At 32.1% G+C, this 18,220-nt stretch overlaps 2 protein-coding genes across 2 annotated transcripts in view; both read left to right on the top strand.

Annotated features, from left to right (window-relative positions):
* Positions 1–74: 74 nt before the first annotated feature.
* On the top strand, positions 75–870 carry CBG15379 (the record flags this gene model as incomplete). The annotated part of the gene is made up of 2 exons (XM_045241469.1): positions 75–267; positions 866–870. The coding sequence occupies 2 exons, from the start codon at positions 75–77 to the stop codon at positions 868–870; spliced, it is 198 nt and encodes a 65-aa protein (XP_045095708.1).
* A 6,166-nt stretch (positions 871–7,036) lies between these two features.
* Cbr-dys-1 overlaps positions 7,037–18,220 on the top strand; it is a gene marked incomplete at both ends in the record, with an annotated part of 31,162 nt that continues 19,978 nt past the window's right edge. The window contains 8 exons of the mRNA XM_045241468.1: positions 7,037–7,106; positions 7,391–7,710; positions 8,581–8,705; positions 9,540–9,655; positions 14,984–15,072; positions 15,119–15,298; positions 16,203–16,624; positions 17,531–17,708. Of these exons, the coding sequence (XP_045095707.1) occupies positions 7,037–7,106; positions 7,391–7,710; positions 8,581–8,705; positions 9,540–9,655; positions 14,984–15,072; positions 15,119–15,298; positions 16,203–16,624; positions 17,531–17,708 (1,500 nt within the window). The remainder of the gene's footprint in view (positions 7,107–7,390; positions 7,711–8,580; positions 8,706–9,539; positions 9,656–14,983; positions 15,073–15,118; positions 15,299–16,202; positions 16,625–17,530; positions 17,709–18,220) is intronic.

The raw sequence follows: 18,220 nt of genomic DNA, 5'->3' as shown, positions 1-18,220 counted from the left end.
GAGCGACATTGCTCGCGGTGATCTACTATTTCTATTGGCGCCCGAAGAAGGATTTGGGAGTTTCTGGAGCTCCGATGCCTTCTGAAGTGCCACCGACGTCTTCTGAATCTGGTGCTTCTGCTTCTGACGCTACATCTGGAGAGAAGAGAACTGGAGCCGGAAAAGAGACCATGGACATTTTCAATTTCGAAGATGAAAACGTTCGTCGAGTTTGCGAGAAGCTGTTCACTGAGCAAATGGACATGGGAGAAGCGTATTTGGAGGACTGTAAGGATTCTGAAAATTTCGAATTTTTTGAAAATATTTAATGATTTTAGAAAATAGGACAAGCCTAACATTTTGAACTTAAAATCATCAAAATCGGATAAAAACTCAAAAAGCTATTATTTGAAATTTTGGAATAAAAAATTTTTTTTTTCGATTTTTCAAAATTTTAGATTTCAGTCCATTTTTGACCAATTTTCATAATCTTAGACTTAAAATGCATTAAATTTTTCAAATTTTCTGTTTAAAACAAACATTTTAATGACTAAATCATAAAGATAAGTGTAAAATGAAAATAGTTATGATGATTTGAAATTTTTGGAATCAAAATTTTGGAAGATTCAGAATTCAGTCGATTTTCCACCAATTTCTGTGATCTTCGGCTTAAAATGCGTTGAATTTTCCAAATTTTCAGATTAAAACACACATTTCAATAGCAAAATTTTAAAAATCGGTTGAAAATTTGAAAAGTTGTGACTATTAAATTTTTAGGGTCAAAAAAATTTTTCTCGAATTTTTAAACTTTTTCAGACTTCAGTCCATTTTTGACCAATTTTCATTATTTTAAGCTTAAAATGTGTCACATTTCTTAAAATTTCAGCTTAAAGTACACATTTTAATAGCAAAATCATAAAAATTGGTTAAAAAAACTAACAAAGTATGATAATCTAAAGTTTTGGAATAAAATTGTTTTTTTCGTTTTTCAAAATTTCAGATTTCAGCTAATTTTCGACCGAATTTCAAGATTTTAGGCTCAAAATGCGTTGAATTTTTCCAAATTTTCAGATTAAAACACACATTTTGCAACTTGATTCATGAAAATCAGTAGAAAACTAAAGAAGTTATGATGATTTTAAAATTTCGGGACCAAAAAATATTTTTTTCCGATTTTTTCAAAACTTTGTATTTCAATCAATTTTTGACCGATTTTTATTATTTTAAGCTTAAAATGCGTTAAATTTTTCAATTTTTTTGTTTAAAATAAACATTTTGATGGCTAAATCATAAAGATAAGTGTAAAATGAAAATAGTTATGATGATTTGAAATTTTTGGAATCAAAATTTTGGAAGATTCAGAATTCAGTCGATTTTCCACCAGTTTCTGTGATTTTCGGCTTAAAATGCGTTGAATTTTCCAAATTTTCAGATTAAAACACACATTTTGCAATTTGATTCATAAAAATCAGTAGAAAACTAAAGAAGTTATGATGATTTTAAAATTTCGGGACCAAAAAATATTTTTTTTCCGATTTTTTCAAAACTTTGTATTTCAATCAATTTTTGACCGATTTTTATTATTTTAGGCTCAAAACGCGTTAAATTTGTTGATTTTTCAAATTTTTGCTCAATTTTCCAGCTGAAACCTTGGAACTCGGCGCAATGCACATGTCCAATGCAATCGCCCTCACTGGAGAGACCACTCAACTGTTGAAAGTGCTACGCGGCTCATTTTCACCGTCAACGTTTGCCGCTATTCAGAAATATCTTCCAACTGCTGGATTGGTAAGAATTCTGGAATGTTCTGGAAATTCCCAGAAAAATTGGCATATTTTGAGCCATTTTGAGCCAAAATTGCTCGAAAATGATGGATTCTGAGAGAAACTTTGGTTTTTCAGCCTTTTTTGTCCATTTTCGCCTCTAAAAGTTTGTCCTAGACTAATTCTGATTTTAAAAATCGATTTTTCGTAACATTTTGACTTGAAAATGACTTTTTTGATCTCAAAAATGACAATTTTACAAGTTTGTAAAAATTTTTTCATCATTTTCAAAATTTTCATTTTTTGTCATTTTTCAATTTTTTGGCCATTGAGTCTTAAACTTCATTTAAGACTAATTTTGACTTGAAAAATCGATTTTTCACACTAATTTAACCCCAAATTCACTCCTAAACCCCTAAAATGCTCTTTTTTTCAGCGCGTCAATCAACTTCTCCAAGACGAGCTCGCCATGGAGACAATCGATATGCACTTTGGCTGAAAAATCTGAAATTTTCAGAAAAAATCAAATTTTGTGAAGATTTCAGAGTGGTTTTTGAACTCGATTTTTCATTCGATTTTTTTTATTTGGAATAAAAAAAGTTTTGGATTTTTTCTGGAACTTTTTTTCAAAATTTCAGATTTCAGTCTATTTTTGACCGTTTTTCTAGATTTTAGGCTTAAAATGCACACAATTTTCAAAATTTTCAGTTTATAATACACATTTCAATAGCAAAATCATAGAAATCGATGGAAAACTAGAAAAGTTATGACCATTTGAAATTTTTGGGATCTAGAAAAAAAATTTTTTTTTAAATTTCGAAGTTTCAGATTTCAGTCAATTTTTGACCGTTTTTCTAGATTTTAGGTTTAAAATGCACACAATTTTCCAAATTATCAGTTTAAAATACACATTTTGATAGCAAAATCATAAAAATCGGTTGAAAACTGAAAAAGTTATGATCATTTGAAATTTTTGGGATCAAAAATTTTTCGAATATTTTTTCAAAATTTCAGATTTCAGTCAATTTTTGACCGTTTTTCTAGATTTTAGGTTTAAAATGCACACAATTTTCCAAATTATCAGTTTAAAATACACATTTTGATAGCAAAATCATAAAAATCGGTTGAAAACTGAAAAAGTTATGATCATTTGAAATTTTTGGGATCAAAAATTTTTCGAATATTTTTTCAAAATTTCAGATTTCAGTCAATTTTTGACCGTTTTTCTAGATTTTAGGTTTAAAATGCACACAATTTTCCAAATTATCAGTTTAAAATACACATTTTGATAGCAAAATCATAAAAATCGGTTGAAAACTGAAAAAGTTATGATCATTTAAATTTTTTGGGTGAAAAAATTTTTTCTGGAATTTTTTGAAACTTTTAAAAAATTTTTTGAACAATTTTTTCTATATTATTTGTTTGAATTTTTATCTCAAAATTTCCTAATTTTTGTAATTTTTGATCTATTTTATTCACATTTTTCTAACAGTACCTGGTACTCAACCTCCTGGTACCCCGAAATTCCTATTATTATAATTCCGAAAAAAAAAATTCACACGGTCTACCTATATATTTTTTTCTTCCTGAAGTGCCTGTAAACTATATTTTATTCATGTCTTATTTTTTAGAAAAAAATTGGGGAAAAAATGAGCCAAGGGACTATAAAAATGCATGCTTTCGATTTTTTGAGAATACGAAAAGTTTAAAGGCGCATAACTTTTTCCAAAATTTATTTAGCATAAAATGAAGTATATCAAAATTTAGGGAATTTTATGGGCTTTCAGATGACATAAAAATGTAATCTCAAAATTTGCTCAAGTTTTCAGAAAACGACCAAATCCCGAAGAAGAGCAAAATGATATAGTGCATCGTCACACGGAGAAGATCCTAGAACCTTTAATTTTAATTTGTATCTACTAAAATTTAAACCAATGTGTTTGTCTTGTTGAGAGCTTTGAATTGAGTATAATCATGACCTAGTTTGAGAATTTTTGGGTCTTCTTCTTCTCCAGATTTACCGAAAATCGAAATTTTACGAAAGTAGGTCGTGTTTAGTCTCATTTTGAAGCCCAAAACAAGTTTGTTCTGATTCAGAAACATCCAAAAAAATCCAATTTCTAGATTCTTGAAAATTCCTCATTTTTGGAAAATCAATTTTTAGCTCAAATTTTTGGGATCTAGAAAAAAAATTTTGAAAAAATTTCGAAGTTTCAGATTTCAGTCTATTTTTGACCGTTTTTCTAGATTTTAGGCTTAAAATGCACACCATTTTCCAAATTTTCAGTTTAAAATACGCATTTTGATAGCAAAATCATAGAAATCGGTTGAAAACTAGAAAAGTTATAGTCATTTTAATTTTTTTGGGTGAAAAAATTTTTTCTGGAACTTTTTGAAACTTTTTAAAAATTTTTTGAATAATTTTTTCTATATTATTTTTTTGAGCTTAAAATTGCCAATTTTGATTTTTACTAGCTGAAACCTAGACCATTCAATTTGTCTAGTCAAGAGCTTCAAAATGAGTATAATCATGACCGAGTTTGAAAATTTTCAATTTTTGGGTCTTCTTCTTCTCCAGATTTTATCGAAAACTCAAAATTCTGGAAAGTAGGTCATGTTTAGGCTTGTTTTAAAACTCTGGACTAGCTGGTTTTGATTCAGTAACTACCAAAAAGATTCCATTTCTCTCAACTCTAGAAAATTCTTCTTCTTCTTCTTCTTCTTCTTCTTCTTCTTCTTCTACTTCTTTCTCCAGAAGACCCCTCAAAATTCTAATTTTCAGAAAGTGTGTTATGTTTAGGCTCATTTTGAAGCTCTTGTCAAGCTTATTCTGATTTAGAAAGCTCCAAAAAGATTCAAATTCCCTGAAAATCTTTTGGTCTCTTTTTTTCAAATCCTATTGTTTATTTCTTCCCACAAAAAGTGTTCCATCCAATTTCTAAAATCCCCCATTAATTTTCTTTTCCCGAGGAAATTTTATCACCCAATTCATTCTCTTCTTCTTCTTATTCTTTTTCTAATCCTTACATCCGATTGGCAATAAGAAGAAGAAGATACGGGAAAGAAGAAGAAGAAGAAGAAGAGCATAGGCATAGTGGTAGAAAATGTCCGATCGAGGGAGAAGAAGAAGAAGAAGAAGAATCACACATTGTAACAGTTGACGGGACATTCGGCAGCTGACGGGCCGCCGACGGGCGGGAGTGCTCCCGGACGGGTCCTTCTTCTTCTTCTTATACTCTTTTTTTCTCTAATCCTCTCTAGACTAGAGAACACAACTATGATTTGCACACATCCTGACATCTTTGCAACTTTTTTTACCTCCCACCTTTTAGATTGGAGTTAGGGTTCTAGGTTCCCTAAATACGGAGGAGAGCCTAAAACCTCTAATTTTCATTTCCATCGACTCAAGTCTAGACCAATGAATTTGCCTAGTCAAGAGCTTCAAAATGAGTATAATCATGACCTAGTTTGAAAAATTTCATTTTTTGGGTCTTCTTCTTCTCCAGATTTCACAGAAAACTCCAAATTCTGAAAATTAGGTCATGATTAGGCTTATTTTGAAGTCCTCGACAAGTTGATTCTGCTCCAGTAACATCCAGAAAGATTCTAATTCTGAGATTCTTGTAAATTTCTTTTCCGTCCAAGTTTTTGAGTTTTTGCAGTTCGAAATATGGAGAAGAGCTTGAAACCTCTAATTTTGATTTAATTTGTATCCACTGGAACTTGGATTAATGAATTTGTCTTGAGCTTCAAAATGAATATAATCATGACCTAGTTTGAGAATTTTCGATTTTTGGGGATTCTTCTTCTCCAGATTTACCCAAAAATCAAAATTTTCAAAAATTAGGGCATGTTTATACTCGTTTTGAAGATCTTGACAAGCTGTATCTGATCCAGAAATTTCCAAAAAGATTCCACTTTCTGGATTCTTGAAAAATCCTTATTTTTCCAAAATTTTCAATTCTTGCAAATTGAAATATGGAGAAGAGCATAACATCTCTAGTTTTGATTTCTATCACTTGAAACAAAAACTAATGAATTTGTTCGGCTGAGAGCTTCAAAATGAATATAATCATGATCTAGTTTGAGGATTTTCGATTTTTGGGGATTCTTCAGATTTTGCCGAAAAATTAACTTTTAGAAAGTAGGTCATGCGTAGGCTTATTTTAACGCTCTTGACATGCGTATTCCGATGAAAGAACTTCCAGAAAGATTCCAATTTCTGAATTCTTGAAAAATCCTTTTTTTTTCTAGATTTTCTTCTTCTTCTTCTCCAGATTTCACCCAAAAACATTTTTTTTTGAAAATATGTCTTGTTTATACTCATTTTGAAACTCTCACTCTTAGAAATTCAAACTTCTTCAAATCTTATACAAAAATTCATTCTCTCAAAAGTTACGAATATCAAAAGCATATTCAGAGTTCACTTCTCGAAGCTCCGCCTCTTTTTCCTGAATCAAATAGTCTGACGACTTCTGGACCAGTTCTTTGAATTTCAAAATTTGACTCATCGATTCTTCCACATCTGAATCCATCCAATTTGATAAAATACTCCCATTAGAGTCGTCATTCACGCATTTTGTAAAAATTTGAGATTCTTCTGATGACGATTTTTGGGATTTCTGCGCATCTGGGGATATTGAACTCTAAAAATTTGAAGTTATCAGGTTAAGAGCTTCAAAATGAGCCCAAACACGACCTGTTTTGGTCAATTTTGAATTTTTTAAAAATTTTCGGGTGCATGCGCCTTTAAAGTCAAAAATCGATTTTTATCGAAATAGGTCATGATTATGCTCATTTTGAAGCTCTTAAAAAGCTGAATTGAAAAATGTTGTTAAAATTTTAAAAATTTCAATTTTGGTCCAAGTTATGGTCCTTTGAATTTTTGGAATCAAAAAGTTTAGGACCAAAAATTTTTTTTCGATTTTTTCCGATTTTTTTCAAAATTTTCCCCCAAAACTTCGAGCAAAAAAACTCACAGATTCTGACACACTTGTTTTTGAAGCTTGCATTTTGTCCATTTTTTTTGAAAATTAAGATTTTTAGAAAATCTTCCCACGCAACAGTTTTTTCAAAATTTTCCCCCAAAACTTCGAGCAAAAAAACTCACAGATTCTGACACACTTGTTTTTGAAGCTTGCATTTTGTCCATTTTTTTTGAAAATTAAGATTTTTAGAAAATCTTCCCACGCAACAGTTTTTTCAAAATTTTTCAAAAAAAAAAACTAGATTTTCAGATGTCAATCAGCGGACCAAACTTTTAGAATAGAGCGAACGACTACAAACTACAAAAAATGCTGTTCTCCGGCGCCTCAACAGCCAAGCCGAAGAAGGACGAGAAGAAGGATAAGAAAAGCGATCGTGGTGAGAATTTCGAGAAATCTGAAAACTTGAATTTTAAATTTTCTAAAAATTCAAGAATTTCGAATTCTGGAACACTTTGAAAATCTTAAAGATGTGGATTTTCAGCCAAGTTATGGTCCTCTGTAATTTTTGAAAATTTGAAAAAAAAAATTTTTGGACCTGAAATTTTCAAAATACCGTAACTTGGCTGAAAATCAATATTTTTGAAATTCGAAAAATGTCCTAAAATCTCCAAGTCCTCATCTTTAATTTGAGCTATTTTTCAAAAAAATTGCATTTTCCAGAAGAGAAGTACGAGCTCCAGGAGCAAGTGTTCATCCGCTGGGCGAATCACCTGTTGGACACCGAACGTTTGACGGACCACAAAAGTCTTCAGGATGGTTCAAACGCAATTTTTGTCTATCAGGCAATTATTGGTCAAACGATGGCCGTTTTGGGCAATCCGTCTGATGATTGGCCGAATATTCTTCAATATGTGGGCGATTCGAAAACCAACCCCCAGGAAGTGATGGACGGACAACAGAAGGCCGTGTTATCAGCATGGTGGCAGCTGGTTCAATTCTACTGGAGAAATCATGCACCACAGCAGCTCCGAGAAGAAAAGGTGAACATTTTGAGCCATTTTGTGCTAAAATTGGCTAAAAATGAACCATTTTAAACTAAAAACCGTTGAAAATGAACCATTTTGAATTCTAATAAGAAAAGTTGGGTTTTTAGGTGGGAAAATCAATTTCTAGAGTAATATAAACCTGAAAATCTGAAATTTCGTGTTAAAATCAGTCTAGAAAAGTTTTTTCCGGGTCATTTCAAGCTAAAATTGGCTGAAAATGGTTCCCAAAATTTTTAGTGCCAAAAATTGTTTTTAGGCGATTTTGATGTATTTTAAAGGATTTTTGAGACAAAAATCGATTTCTAGAGTGATTGAAACATGGAAATATAAAATTGTGAGTCAGAATTTACCTAGGAAAAATTTTTGCGGCGTTATTTTGAGCTAAAATTGGCTGAAAATAGTTCCAAAGTATTTTGATGCCAAAAAATATTTTGGCATTTTTTGATTTATTTCTGATCCAATTTTGAGTATGAAAATCGATTTTTTAAGTAATTAAAACCTAAAAATCTGAAATTTCAAGTCAAAATTGGTCTAGAACAAGTTTTTTGGGGATTATTTTGAGATACAATTGGCTGAAAATAGTTCCCAAAATTTTTGATGTCAAAAATAATCTTTTGGCAACTTTGATCAATTTCTGATCCAATTTTGAGGGCGAAAATCAATTTCTATAGTGATTTAAATTTGAAAATCTGAAATTTTGAGTCAATATTTTTCTAGAACAAGTTTTTCCCGGTAATTTTCAGCTGAAAATGGCTAAAAATGGACCAAATTGAAATTTTGGCCATTTTTACCGGATTTAGGCTAATTCTGCTCATTTTACCTCAATTTTAGGGCAATTTTCAGCCAAAATTTTTAAAATTTCAGCTCTCCGAGGCGATCAAGCAATGGTGCATCGAGGTGATGAGGTCTTATGAGGAAATTGACGTTTACGATTTCACATCATCGTTTCGTGATGGTCACGCCTTCAATTACCTCATACATTCGTATGAGTGAGTTTTTTTTTCAAATTTTAATCTAAATTTTTGAACTTCCCGCGTTTTGAGCTTCAAAATGAGCCCAAACACGACCCATTTTGGTTGACTTTGGTTTTTTCGAGGGTCCATGCGCCTTTAAAGTCAAAAATCGAAATTGAGTAAAATAGGTTGTGTTTGGGCTCATTTTGAAGCGCACATCAAGACAAATTCAAAAGTGTAGAAATTTTCAGAATTGCATCAACATTGGTCAAGGTATGGTAGTTTATAGTTTGTGCTCAAAAATTCAAACCACCGTAATTTGAGCCAGATCTCACCCAATTGTTGTCTGATTTCAAAAATTTGAATAGATCTGAATTTTACACTTTGAGAGCTTTCAAATAAGTATAATAATGACCTAGTTCCAAAACTTTCGAAAATTTGACTTTAAAGGCGCATGGACCCTCGAAAAATCGAAATTGACCAAAATATGTCGTGTTTGGGCTCATTTTGAAGCTCTTTATTTCAGAAATCGTAAAGTTCAATTTTCAGTCGCTTTGGCTTAAAAGTGCTCAAGATACGGCAATTTCAAAATTTCAGCAAAAAATGACAAAAACTTGTGAATACCGTAACTCTGTCCATTTTAGAGCAATTTGAAAAAGTTTTGTAGTTTTAGATTTTTTATGTTTTGCGCTTCAAAATGAGTATAATCATGACCTATTTTGAAAATTTCCATTTTTTGACTTTAAAGACGCATGGACCCTCGAAAAATCAAAATTGTCCAAAATAGGTCGTGTTTGGGTTCATTTTAAAGCTCTCAATGCGGGAAATTCAAAAATGTGTGTTAAAAACTTTTAAACTAATTTTTTCCAGCAAAAAACTCATAAATCTCTCGAAAACCGCCGAAATGAGTGCCATCGATCGGATTGAGAACGCGTTTTCGGTAGCTGAAAAGACCTGGAACGTTCCGAGACTTTTGAATCCCAAAGGTTTGTTTTTTTTTCAAATTTTTCTGGATAATTTGGGCTTGCTAGGGCTAAAAATTGATACGAAAATCTGATTCTCCGATTATGTTATTTTTGGCTAAAATTTGGCAAAATCCCCTCAAATCCTATAATCCAATTATAAATCAAAAATAGGATGAAAAATTGTAGATTTCTGGGTTTTTCTGTATTTTTCTCTGCGTCTCTAATCTCTGAAAAATAACAAAAAAAAAACGAAAAATCGACAGATTTTTTCACATTGGACCATTTTTAGCGAAATTTAGCTTAAAATGCCTGCAAAAAACTTGTTCTAGGCAAATTTCAACTCAAAATTCCAGATTTTTAAACTCGAATTACTCTAAAAATTCATTTCGTTGTCAAAAAATTAAATTTAAAAAAAATCAAAAATCGTCAAAAAAATTTTTTGGCGGCAACAATTTTGGGATCATTTTTAGCCAAATTTAGCTCAAAATGCAAGCAAAAAACTTGTTCTAGGCAAATTTCTATTCAAAATTTCAAATTTTCTTGTCCAAATTACTCTAGAAATCGATTTTCGTCCTCAAAATTGAATAACAAAAATCGCCAAAAAAATGTTTTGGCACCAAAAATTTTTTCGACCATTTTCAGCAATTTTTAGCTTGAAATAACATGGGAAAACTTGTTCTAGACACATTTTGACTCAAAATTATAGATTTTTAGGTTCAAATTACTCTAGAAATTGAATTTCGTCCTAAAAATTAAATCAGAAAAAAAAATCAAAATTCGCCAAAAAAAAATGTTTTGGCACCAAAAATTTTTTCGACCATTTTTAACAAATCTTAGCTAGAACTAACCTGGAAAAAAACTAGTTCTAGATTTATTTTGACTTAAAATTTCAAATTTTTTGGTCCGAATTACCCTAGAAGCCAATTTCCCCGCCAAAAAATCAGCTTTTAGTTAAGGATCCAGGATTTCCGGTTTAAAATGGCTCATTCTTGCTGGATTTTTCTAGAATTTTCTGGAAATTTTTTTATATGCTTTTTAAGCTGAGCAATCCCTTCAAAACTCTCTGACAATTCTAAAAGCGAGAGATCAACGAGAGTGAGAGACGCAGACAGATTACACGCAATGACCTGTACAACTATCTCTCTCCATCCCGTTTCTCCTTGTTTTTCTCTGCGTCTCTCACTTTTCTGTACTCTCTCGTCCCTCTTGAAAGTCTTTTTGACAATTATCTCATCCCGTATCTCAAGGTAGAATCAGTCCATGGGAGGTCAAAAGATATTAGTTATTCGAGATTTTATCTTTTTTCCCTCTTTTTTTTTGGATTTCCTGTACTTTTTTCGGATTTTTATAAATTTCTAGAACTTTGAGAATTTTGGAGGCATTATTGTCTTGAAAAACAAAAAATTTAGGATATTTTAAGCCTAAAATCAGTGAATTCCCATTTTTTTTGACCTAGTTATGATTTTTGGAAATTTTGAATTTTTTGAAAAAATCTAATTTTTTGCTATAAAACTTCAAACTACCGTAACTTTTTGGGTTTTCGTTCGATTTTGATGAAAATTTGATTTTCAAAAATTTCAGAATTTGAGCTTTGAAAAAGTAAAATAATTTGATAAAATTTAATAAAATTTAATAATTTTTGGGCATTTCAAAAATTTGAAAATTTGAAAAAAAAATTTTTTTTTCAAAATTGCAAAAAATACTTCAAGAGATCCCGAAAGATGGTATTTGGATTGTTTCTAGACAAATTTTTGCTGAAAATATTGAATTTTTTTTAAATTTTTACCCTAGAATGACTCTTAATTGAGTTTTGGATGTCGTTTTCAAAATATGCCAAAAAAAATTTTTTTTTGAATTTTTTGGTTTTTTAGATTTTTACCACAAGTATTGCCCCAAAATGTGGTATTAAACTTTTTCTAGACTAAATTTAACCGGAAAAACGAAATTTCCAGCGTATTTCCACTCTAGAACATGTCCAAAATCAGTTTTGGGGATACTTTCAAAAGTTTTAAAAATTCCCAAAAGATTTTTTTTTTTGGAATAATTTAGATTTTCAGCCAAAGAAGCTTTTAGCTTGCAAACTTGATTCTAGATTAATTTAGACATCAGAATTCGATTTTGCAGCTTATTTTCACCCTAGGAAAGATCAAAAATCACTTTCGAAGATATTTTTCAAAAACCGAAAATTCCCAAAAAAAAATTTTTTTTGAAACTTTATAGATTTTTGACAAAAGTAGATTTTAGCTAGCAAAAATTGTTCTAGACTAATTTTGATTTTAAAATTCGATTTTTCAGCTCATTTTCACCCTAAAATGACTCTTACACTGCTTTTCTCTTGTTTTCATGCTCATGTACCCCGGAAGTAGTTTGACCTCTCTCTTTTCCTCTCCTTATTCCAAATGTCAACTAATTGGCAGAAAAATGGTCTGAAACTTGTTCTATACTAAATTTGACCCAAAAATTGGATTTGTCAACTACTTTTAGTCTAGGAGTAGTTCAAAATCAGTTTTTGGGAACATTTTGAAAATATTCCAAAAAAATTGTTTTTCGGAATATTTTAGATTTTCTTCAAAAGTAGATTTTAGTTAGCAATAAGTTGTTCTAGACTAATTTTAACTCTAAAAATCGATTTTTTAGCTCATTTTGGTCCTAAAATGACTCTAACAATGGTTTTCTTTTGTTTTTATGTTTGCTTTCCATTGACCTCTCTTCTCCTTATCCCAAATGTCAACAAAAGGCAATAAAGTGTGTGAAATACACATTTTCCCTCTATTTCTCTAAATCTCTTCGTCTCTATCATTTTTTCTTTCTTTTTTCTGAATAACCATTGTCGAGAAGAAACAAGAAATTCCAATGTTATCACTTATCACTTATCTTCTTCTCCTACCTCTTTCGCGCCTTTTTCCTTTTCCGTATATCTTCTATAAGAAAAAAAAATTAGTAAAACTGGATTTTTCTTCCGGTTCATTTCCGCTTTTCATTTCTGCAAAAATCCGAAATTTTTCGAAAAAAAATTTTTTTTTGGGAAAAATTTTGAAAACTTGGTTTTTTGCCCCATATTTTTAACGAGGTTGCTCGAACCCATTTTTAATATGAAAATGTGAATTTCCTGCGTTTTTAGCTTTAAAATGAGCCCTCACACGACCTATTTGGCTCAATTTTGATTTTTGGACTTTAAAGGCGCATGGACCCGCGAAAAAAGGAAAAATCAAAATTGAGCAAAATGGGTCATGTTTAAGTTCATTTTAAAGCCCTTAACATAAGCAACTCAAAAATTCAAGATTTCTCAGAATTGGCACAAGAATACTCGAGATATAGTCTCTGCAAAAATTGGACAAAATCTTGCAAATACCGTAACTCAGTCAATTTTTGTGCAATTTTGAAAATTTTTATAGTTTTGAATTTTTTTATGTTTTGCGCTTCAAAATGAGTATAATCATGACCTACTTTGAAAAAAAAAGCGCATGGACCCCCGGAAAAATCGAAATCGACCGAAATGGCTCGTGTTTAGGCTTATTTTGAAGTGCAAAAAAACGAAAATTCAAAATTTTAAATTTCACAAAAATTGGTCCGATGGTAACAATTTTTAAGATTTTTTTTTGTTTTATAATAAAAATTTTACACTTTTTTCCAATTAAAGAAAAGGACAGGTGTTAGAGACATTTATTGGAATTTGCTTATTTTATTGGCATTTTTATGGGGGACGAAATGGTAATTATGCATTTATTACGACCCCTCCTACCCCCTATTCTACGATTCCCCAACCGTTTACACCTGTCCCTGTTTTATATTACATTGCTAAGTCTTTCTATCAGAATCCTCAAATCTTGTATTTCTAAACGCATTTTGAAGTTTTGATTCCAAAAAAAAAATTTTTTTAAATTTTTTTTCTCCTAACTTTCTTAAACTCAATCTATCCGTTTCAAAATTATTAAATTTGAATTTTCCGCGTTTTTACCTTCAAAATGAGCCTGAACACGACCTATTTCGGCCAGATTTGATTTTTCGATGGTCCATGCGCCTTTAAAGTCAAAATTTCGAAATTTTTAGACATTCGGAAAGTAGGTCATGATTATACTCATTTTGAAACACTCATCAAATAAAAATCAAAACTTTTAGAATTCATGAAATTTGCCTCAAGGTGAGATACGGTTGTGAGTTATTCGAGTCTTTTTGGTTTTGCTACCGTATCTCCACCAGTTGTTGTCAGATTATGGAAATTGTTTTAGTTTTGAATTTGGCTAGATTAGAGCTCCAAAATAAGCATGATCATGACCTATTTTGGACAATTTCGAAAATTTGACTCTAAAGGCGCATGGTCCCAAAAAAAATTTCAAAAAAATCAAAATCGAGCAAAATTTGTTGTGTTTAGACTTATTTTAAAGCCCTATGTGAGCACAATTCTAAGCTTCTAGAATTTTCGAAATCGAACAAAAATTGACTGAGATACAGTAGTTTGAATTATCGAGCCATTTTTGGGTTCGAAGGTCTCGCTACCGTATCTCGAATCAGATTTCAAAAATTTTGTTATTTTCGAATTTTGCTAGATTAGAGCTTCAAAATGAATATAATAATGCCTCATTTTGGTGAAAATCGATTTTTGACATTTTTTGACCTTAAAGGCGCATGAACGCCCGGAAAAATTGAAAATTTCAAAAAATTTCAAAGTAGGTCATGGCTATACTCATTTTGTAGCCACTATCCTGCACAACTTGAAAATTTTAAAATGTTTGCGATCTGGCAAAAATTGACTGAAATACGGTGGTTTGAAAAATTGAACTTGTTTGGTCTTGCTACCGTATCTCAGCCAAATTTTGTCCGATTTTGGAAATTTTTACAGTTCTGAATTTGGCTTAGAAGTGCTTCAAAATGAGTATATTCATGACCTACTTTGAAACAAATCGATTTTTGACACTTTTTGACCTTAAAGGCGCATGGACCCCCGGAAAAATTGAAAACCAACAAATTGGGTTGTGTTTGGGCTCATTTTGAAGTTTAAAACTCGAGAAACTCAAAACTATCCAAGTTTTTGAAGTTGAACGGAAATTGATTAAGATACGGTAGTTTGAATCCTTTAACTTCTATGGTATTGCTACCGTATCCCAACTAATATTTGTCAGATTTTGGAAATTTTAACATTTTTGGATTTGTTTTAATTAGAGATTCAAAATGAGTATAATCATGCCCCATTTTGGTGTAAGTCGATTTTTGACATTTTTTGACCTTAAAGGCGCATGGACCATTGAAAAATCGAAATTAAGCAAACCTAGTCGTGTTTAGGCTCATTTTGAAGCCAAAAACCTCAGAAAGTTGAATCTGGGCACGTTACAGTAATATTTATTTTTACAGATCTCCATAGTGAACATCTCGACTCCCATTCAGTGTTATGCTATTTGATGAATTTGTACCTATCGATGATTTCAACTAGTAAAATTGAGGTAATTTTGGATCCCAAATTTTTTTTTCAAAAATTTTTTTTTCTAGAACGAACTAGAAGCCCAACAGCTCCAACAACAGCGTGCCGCACTCTTGGCCGCCCAAAAAATGCAGTCCCAACCGTCGACGTCATCATCGGCCCTTCAAATTCCACCACAGACTCCGCCCATTTCTACAGTACACCAACAAATGTTGGATCGAGGAAAGAGCTTTGAGCAGAGCGCTGAGGTAAGCTTTTTAGCTTCAAAATGAGTCAAAAAACACAAAATGTTCAAAAATCCCAATTTTTCAAAATACCGTAACTTCCTCAGATTTGGACCTAACTATTTGAAACTTAAAAATTTGAATTTTTTGCGTTTTTGGCTTTAAAGTGAATCTAAACACGGCTAAATTCGCTTGATTTTGAATTTTGGCTTTTTTTCGAGGGTCCATGCGCCTTTAAAGTCAAAAAACAAAATTGAGCAACATAGGTCATGATTATACTCATTTTGAAGCTCTTGACGTACGGAATTCAAAAATATTAAAATTTCCGAAATCTGACAAGTATTGGTTGAGTTACGGTAGCGAGACCAAACAGGCTTGATAATTCAAACTACCGTATCTCACCCAATTTTAGTCAGATTCTATAAATTTTAAGATTTTTGAAGTTTACTCAATAAATGTTTCAAAATGAGTATAATCATGACCTAGTTTAAAAAAATTCTGTTTTTCGAGGGTCCATGTGCCTTTACAGTCAAAATTTCGAATTTTCCAGAAGTGGGTCATGATTATATTCATTTTAAAACGCAAAACCTGAAAAATGTAAAACTACAAAAATTTTCGAGCTCGCTCGAAAATTGACTGAGCTACGGTATTCACAAGACCTTGCCATTTTTTTTGCGAAAAATTTGAAACTACCGTATCTCGGTCATTTTTTTTTTCAAGTTGAGAAATTTCATTAGTTTTGGATTTACCGCGTCAAAAGCTTCAAAATGAGTATAATCATGACCCACTGTGGAAGTAATCAATTTTTCGACTGTAAAGGCTCATGGACCCTCGAAAAATCGAAATTGAGCAAACCTAGTCGTGTTTAGGCTCATTTTGAAGCTCTTGACGTGGTGAATCGAAATTTCATAAAGTTAAAATTTTTCAGAGTGAGGTGCGCTCCAGAAAGTCCTCATCCAGCTCCCAGAAATCAGGAAAATCCAAAAAAGTGAGGAGAGAAGAGCAGCTGGCAGAATTCAAGTCTTGCATCGAACAAGTGCTGACGTGGCTTCTAGAGGCCGAAGATGAGCTCTCCACCCTCACTCAGATGCCACGTGTCGAGCTGGCATCAGTCAGATCCCAATTTTCAGACTTTGAGTCCTTTATGTCCAGCTTAACGGACAGTCAGGATACTGTAGGTCGAGTATTGCTCAGAGGACAAATGCTGAGCAATAAATCTGAAAATGAGGAGGAGAAAGAGGCGATCGCTTCGAAACTACACTTGGTGAACACGAGATGGGAGGCGTTGAGAGAGCAGGCGATGCACGAGCAGGCCATTCTTCAACAACAAATTCATCTGCTACAGCAAAGGTGAGCATTTTTTGATTTTCGAAAGTTAGAAAATTAGAATTAGCAAGAAGTTTGCTTCAAAATGAGCCTAATCACGACTAGGTTTGCTCGATTTGGATTTTTCCCATTTTTCCGAGAGGCCTTCAAAAATGTCAAAAATCGATTTTTCGGAAAGTAGGTCATGATTATACTCATTTCGAAGTACTAATCAAGTAAAATTCAAAAATATTAAAATTTCCGAAATCTGACAAATACTAGATGAGATACGGTAGCGACACCTTCAAATCCAAAAAGGCTTGATAATTCAAACCACCGTATTTACGATTCAATTTTTGATCAATTTCAAAATTTTTTGAATGTTCAAATGTAGATTGATAAGAGCTTCAAAATGAGTATAATCATGACCTACTTTGGTCGATTTTGATTTTTCGAGGGTCCATGCGCCTTTAAATGTCGAAAATCGATTTTTCGGAAAGTAGGTCATGATTATACTCATTTTGAAGTACTAATCAAGTCAAATTCAAAAATATTAAAATTTCCGAAATCTGACAAATACTAGATGAGATACGGTAGCGACACCTTCAAATCCAAAAAGGCTTGATAATTCAAACCACCGTATTCAAACCACCGTATTTACGATTCAATTTTTGATCAATTTCAAAATTTTTTGAATTTTCAAATGTAGATTGATAAGAGCTTCAAAATGAGTATAATCATGACCTACTTTGGCCGATTTTGATTTTTCGAGGGTCCATGCGCCTTTAAATGTCGAAAATCGATTTTCCCCAATATAGGTCATGTTTATACTCATTTTTAAGCACTCATCCTACCAAACTCAAAACTTCTAAAAGTTTTTGAATTTGCACAAAAATTGACCGAGATACTGTAGTTCGAAATTTCGAAAATTCCAAATTGTGTCGTTTTCAGCGAATTGGACACCATTAGCCAATGGCTCGACGCCACCGAACTCGAAATTGAATCTTTTGGTCCACTAGCTTCGGATTCCGCTCAGGCTCTTCGACAAATCGAGTTGCACACAAAATTTCAGCAAAAACTCAACGATTTCCAGGAGACAATCGATAAATTGGAGAGTTTTGTGGCAGTGGTAAGTGGGGAACCGATGATTTTTGTGAAAAATCAATAAGATTTTTGGATTCCCTGTACCTTTTTAGGCCAGAATACCAATTTTCAGCTAATTTGGACAAAGTGTCGTAAGGTATGGTGTTTGGTCCGCAAACACCAAAAGTTGAAAATTTTGCAGAAATTTTGCTATTTTCGAAATCAGCGTCCCTTTTTAGCTCGTAGTGTCAATTTTGAGCAAATTTGAAAAATTTTTGGTGTTTGCGGACCAAACATGACATCTTACGACACTTGCTCTAAACTAGCTGAAAATTAGTTTCACAGGGTAAAAGGTTGCGAAAAAATCAAAAATGACATCAGTTTTTCAATATTCTGACTTCTAACAGCTGTTTTGAGCACATTTGGAGCAATTTTCGTCAGGTATGGTGTTTGGTCCGCAAACACCAACAGTGAGAATATTGCAGAAATTTTGTCATTATCGAACTCAGCGTCCCTTTTTAGCTTGTTGCGCCAATTTTGAGCGCAATTGGAGCAAGT

The sequence above is a fragment of the Caenorhabditis briggsae genome, assembly GCF_000004555.2.
Source record: "Caenorhabditis briggsae complete genome, chrI, whole genome shotgun sequence".
NCBI lineage: Eukaryota > Metazoa > Nematoda > Chromadorea > Rhabditida > Rhabditidae > Caenorhabditis > Caenorhabditis briggsae.
This window is presented reverse-complemented; position numbering and strand designations above follow the sequence as displayed.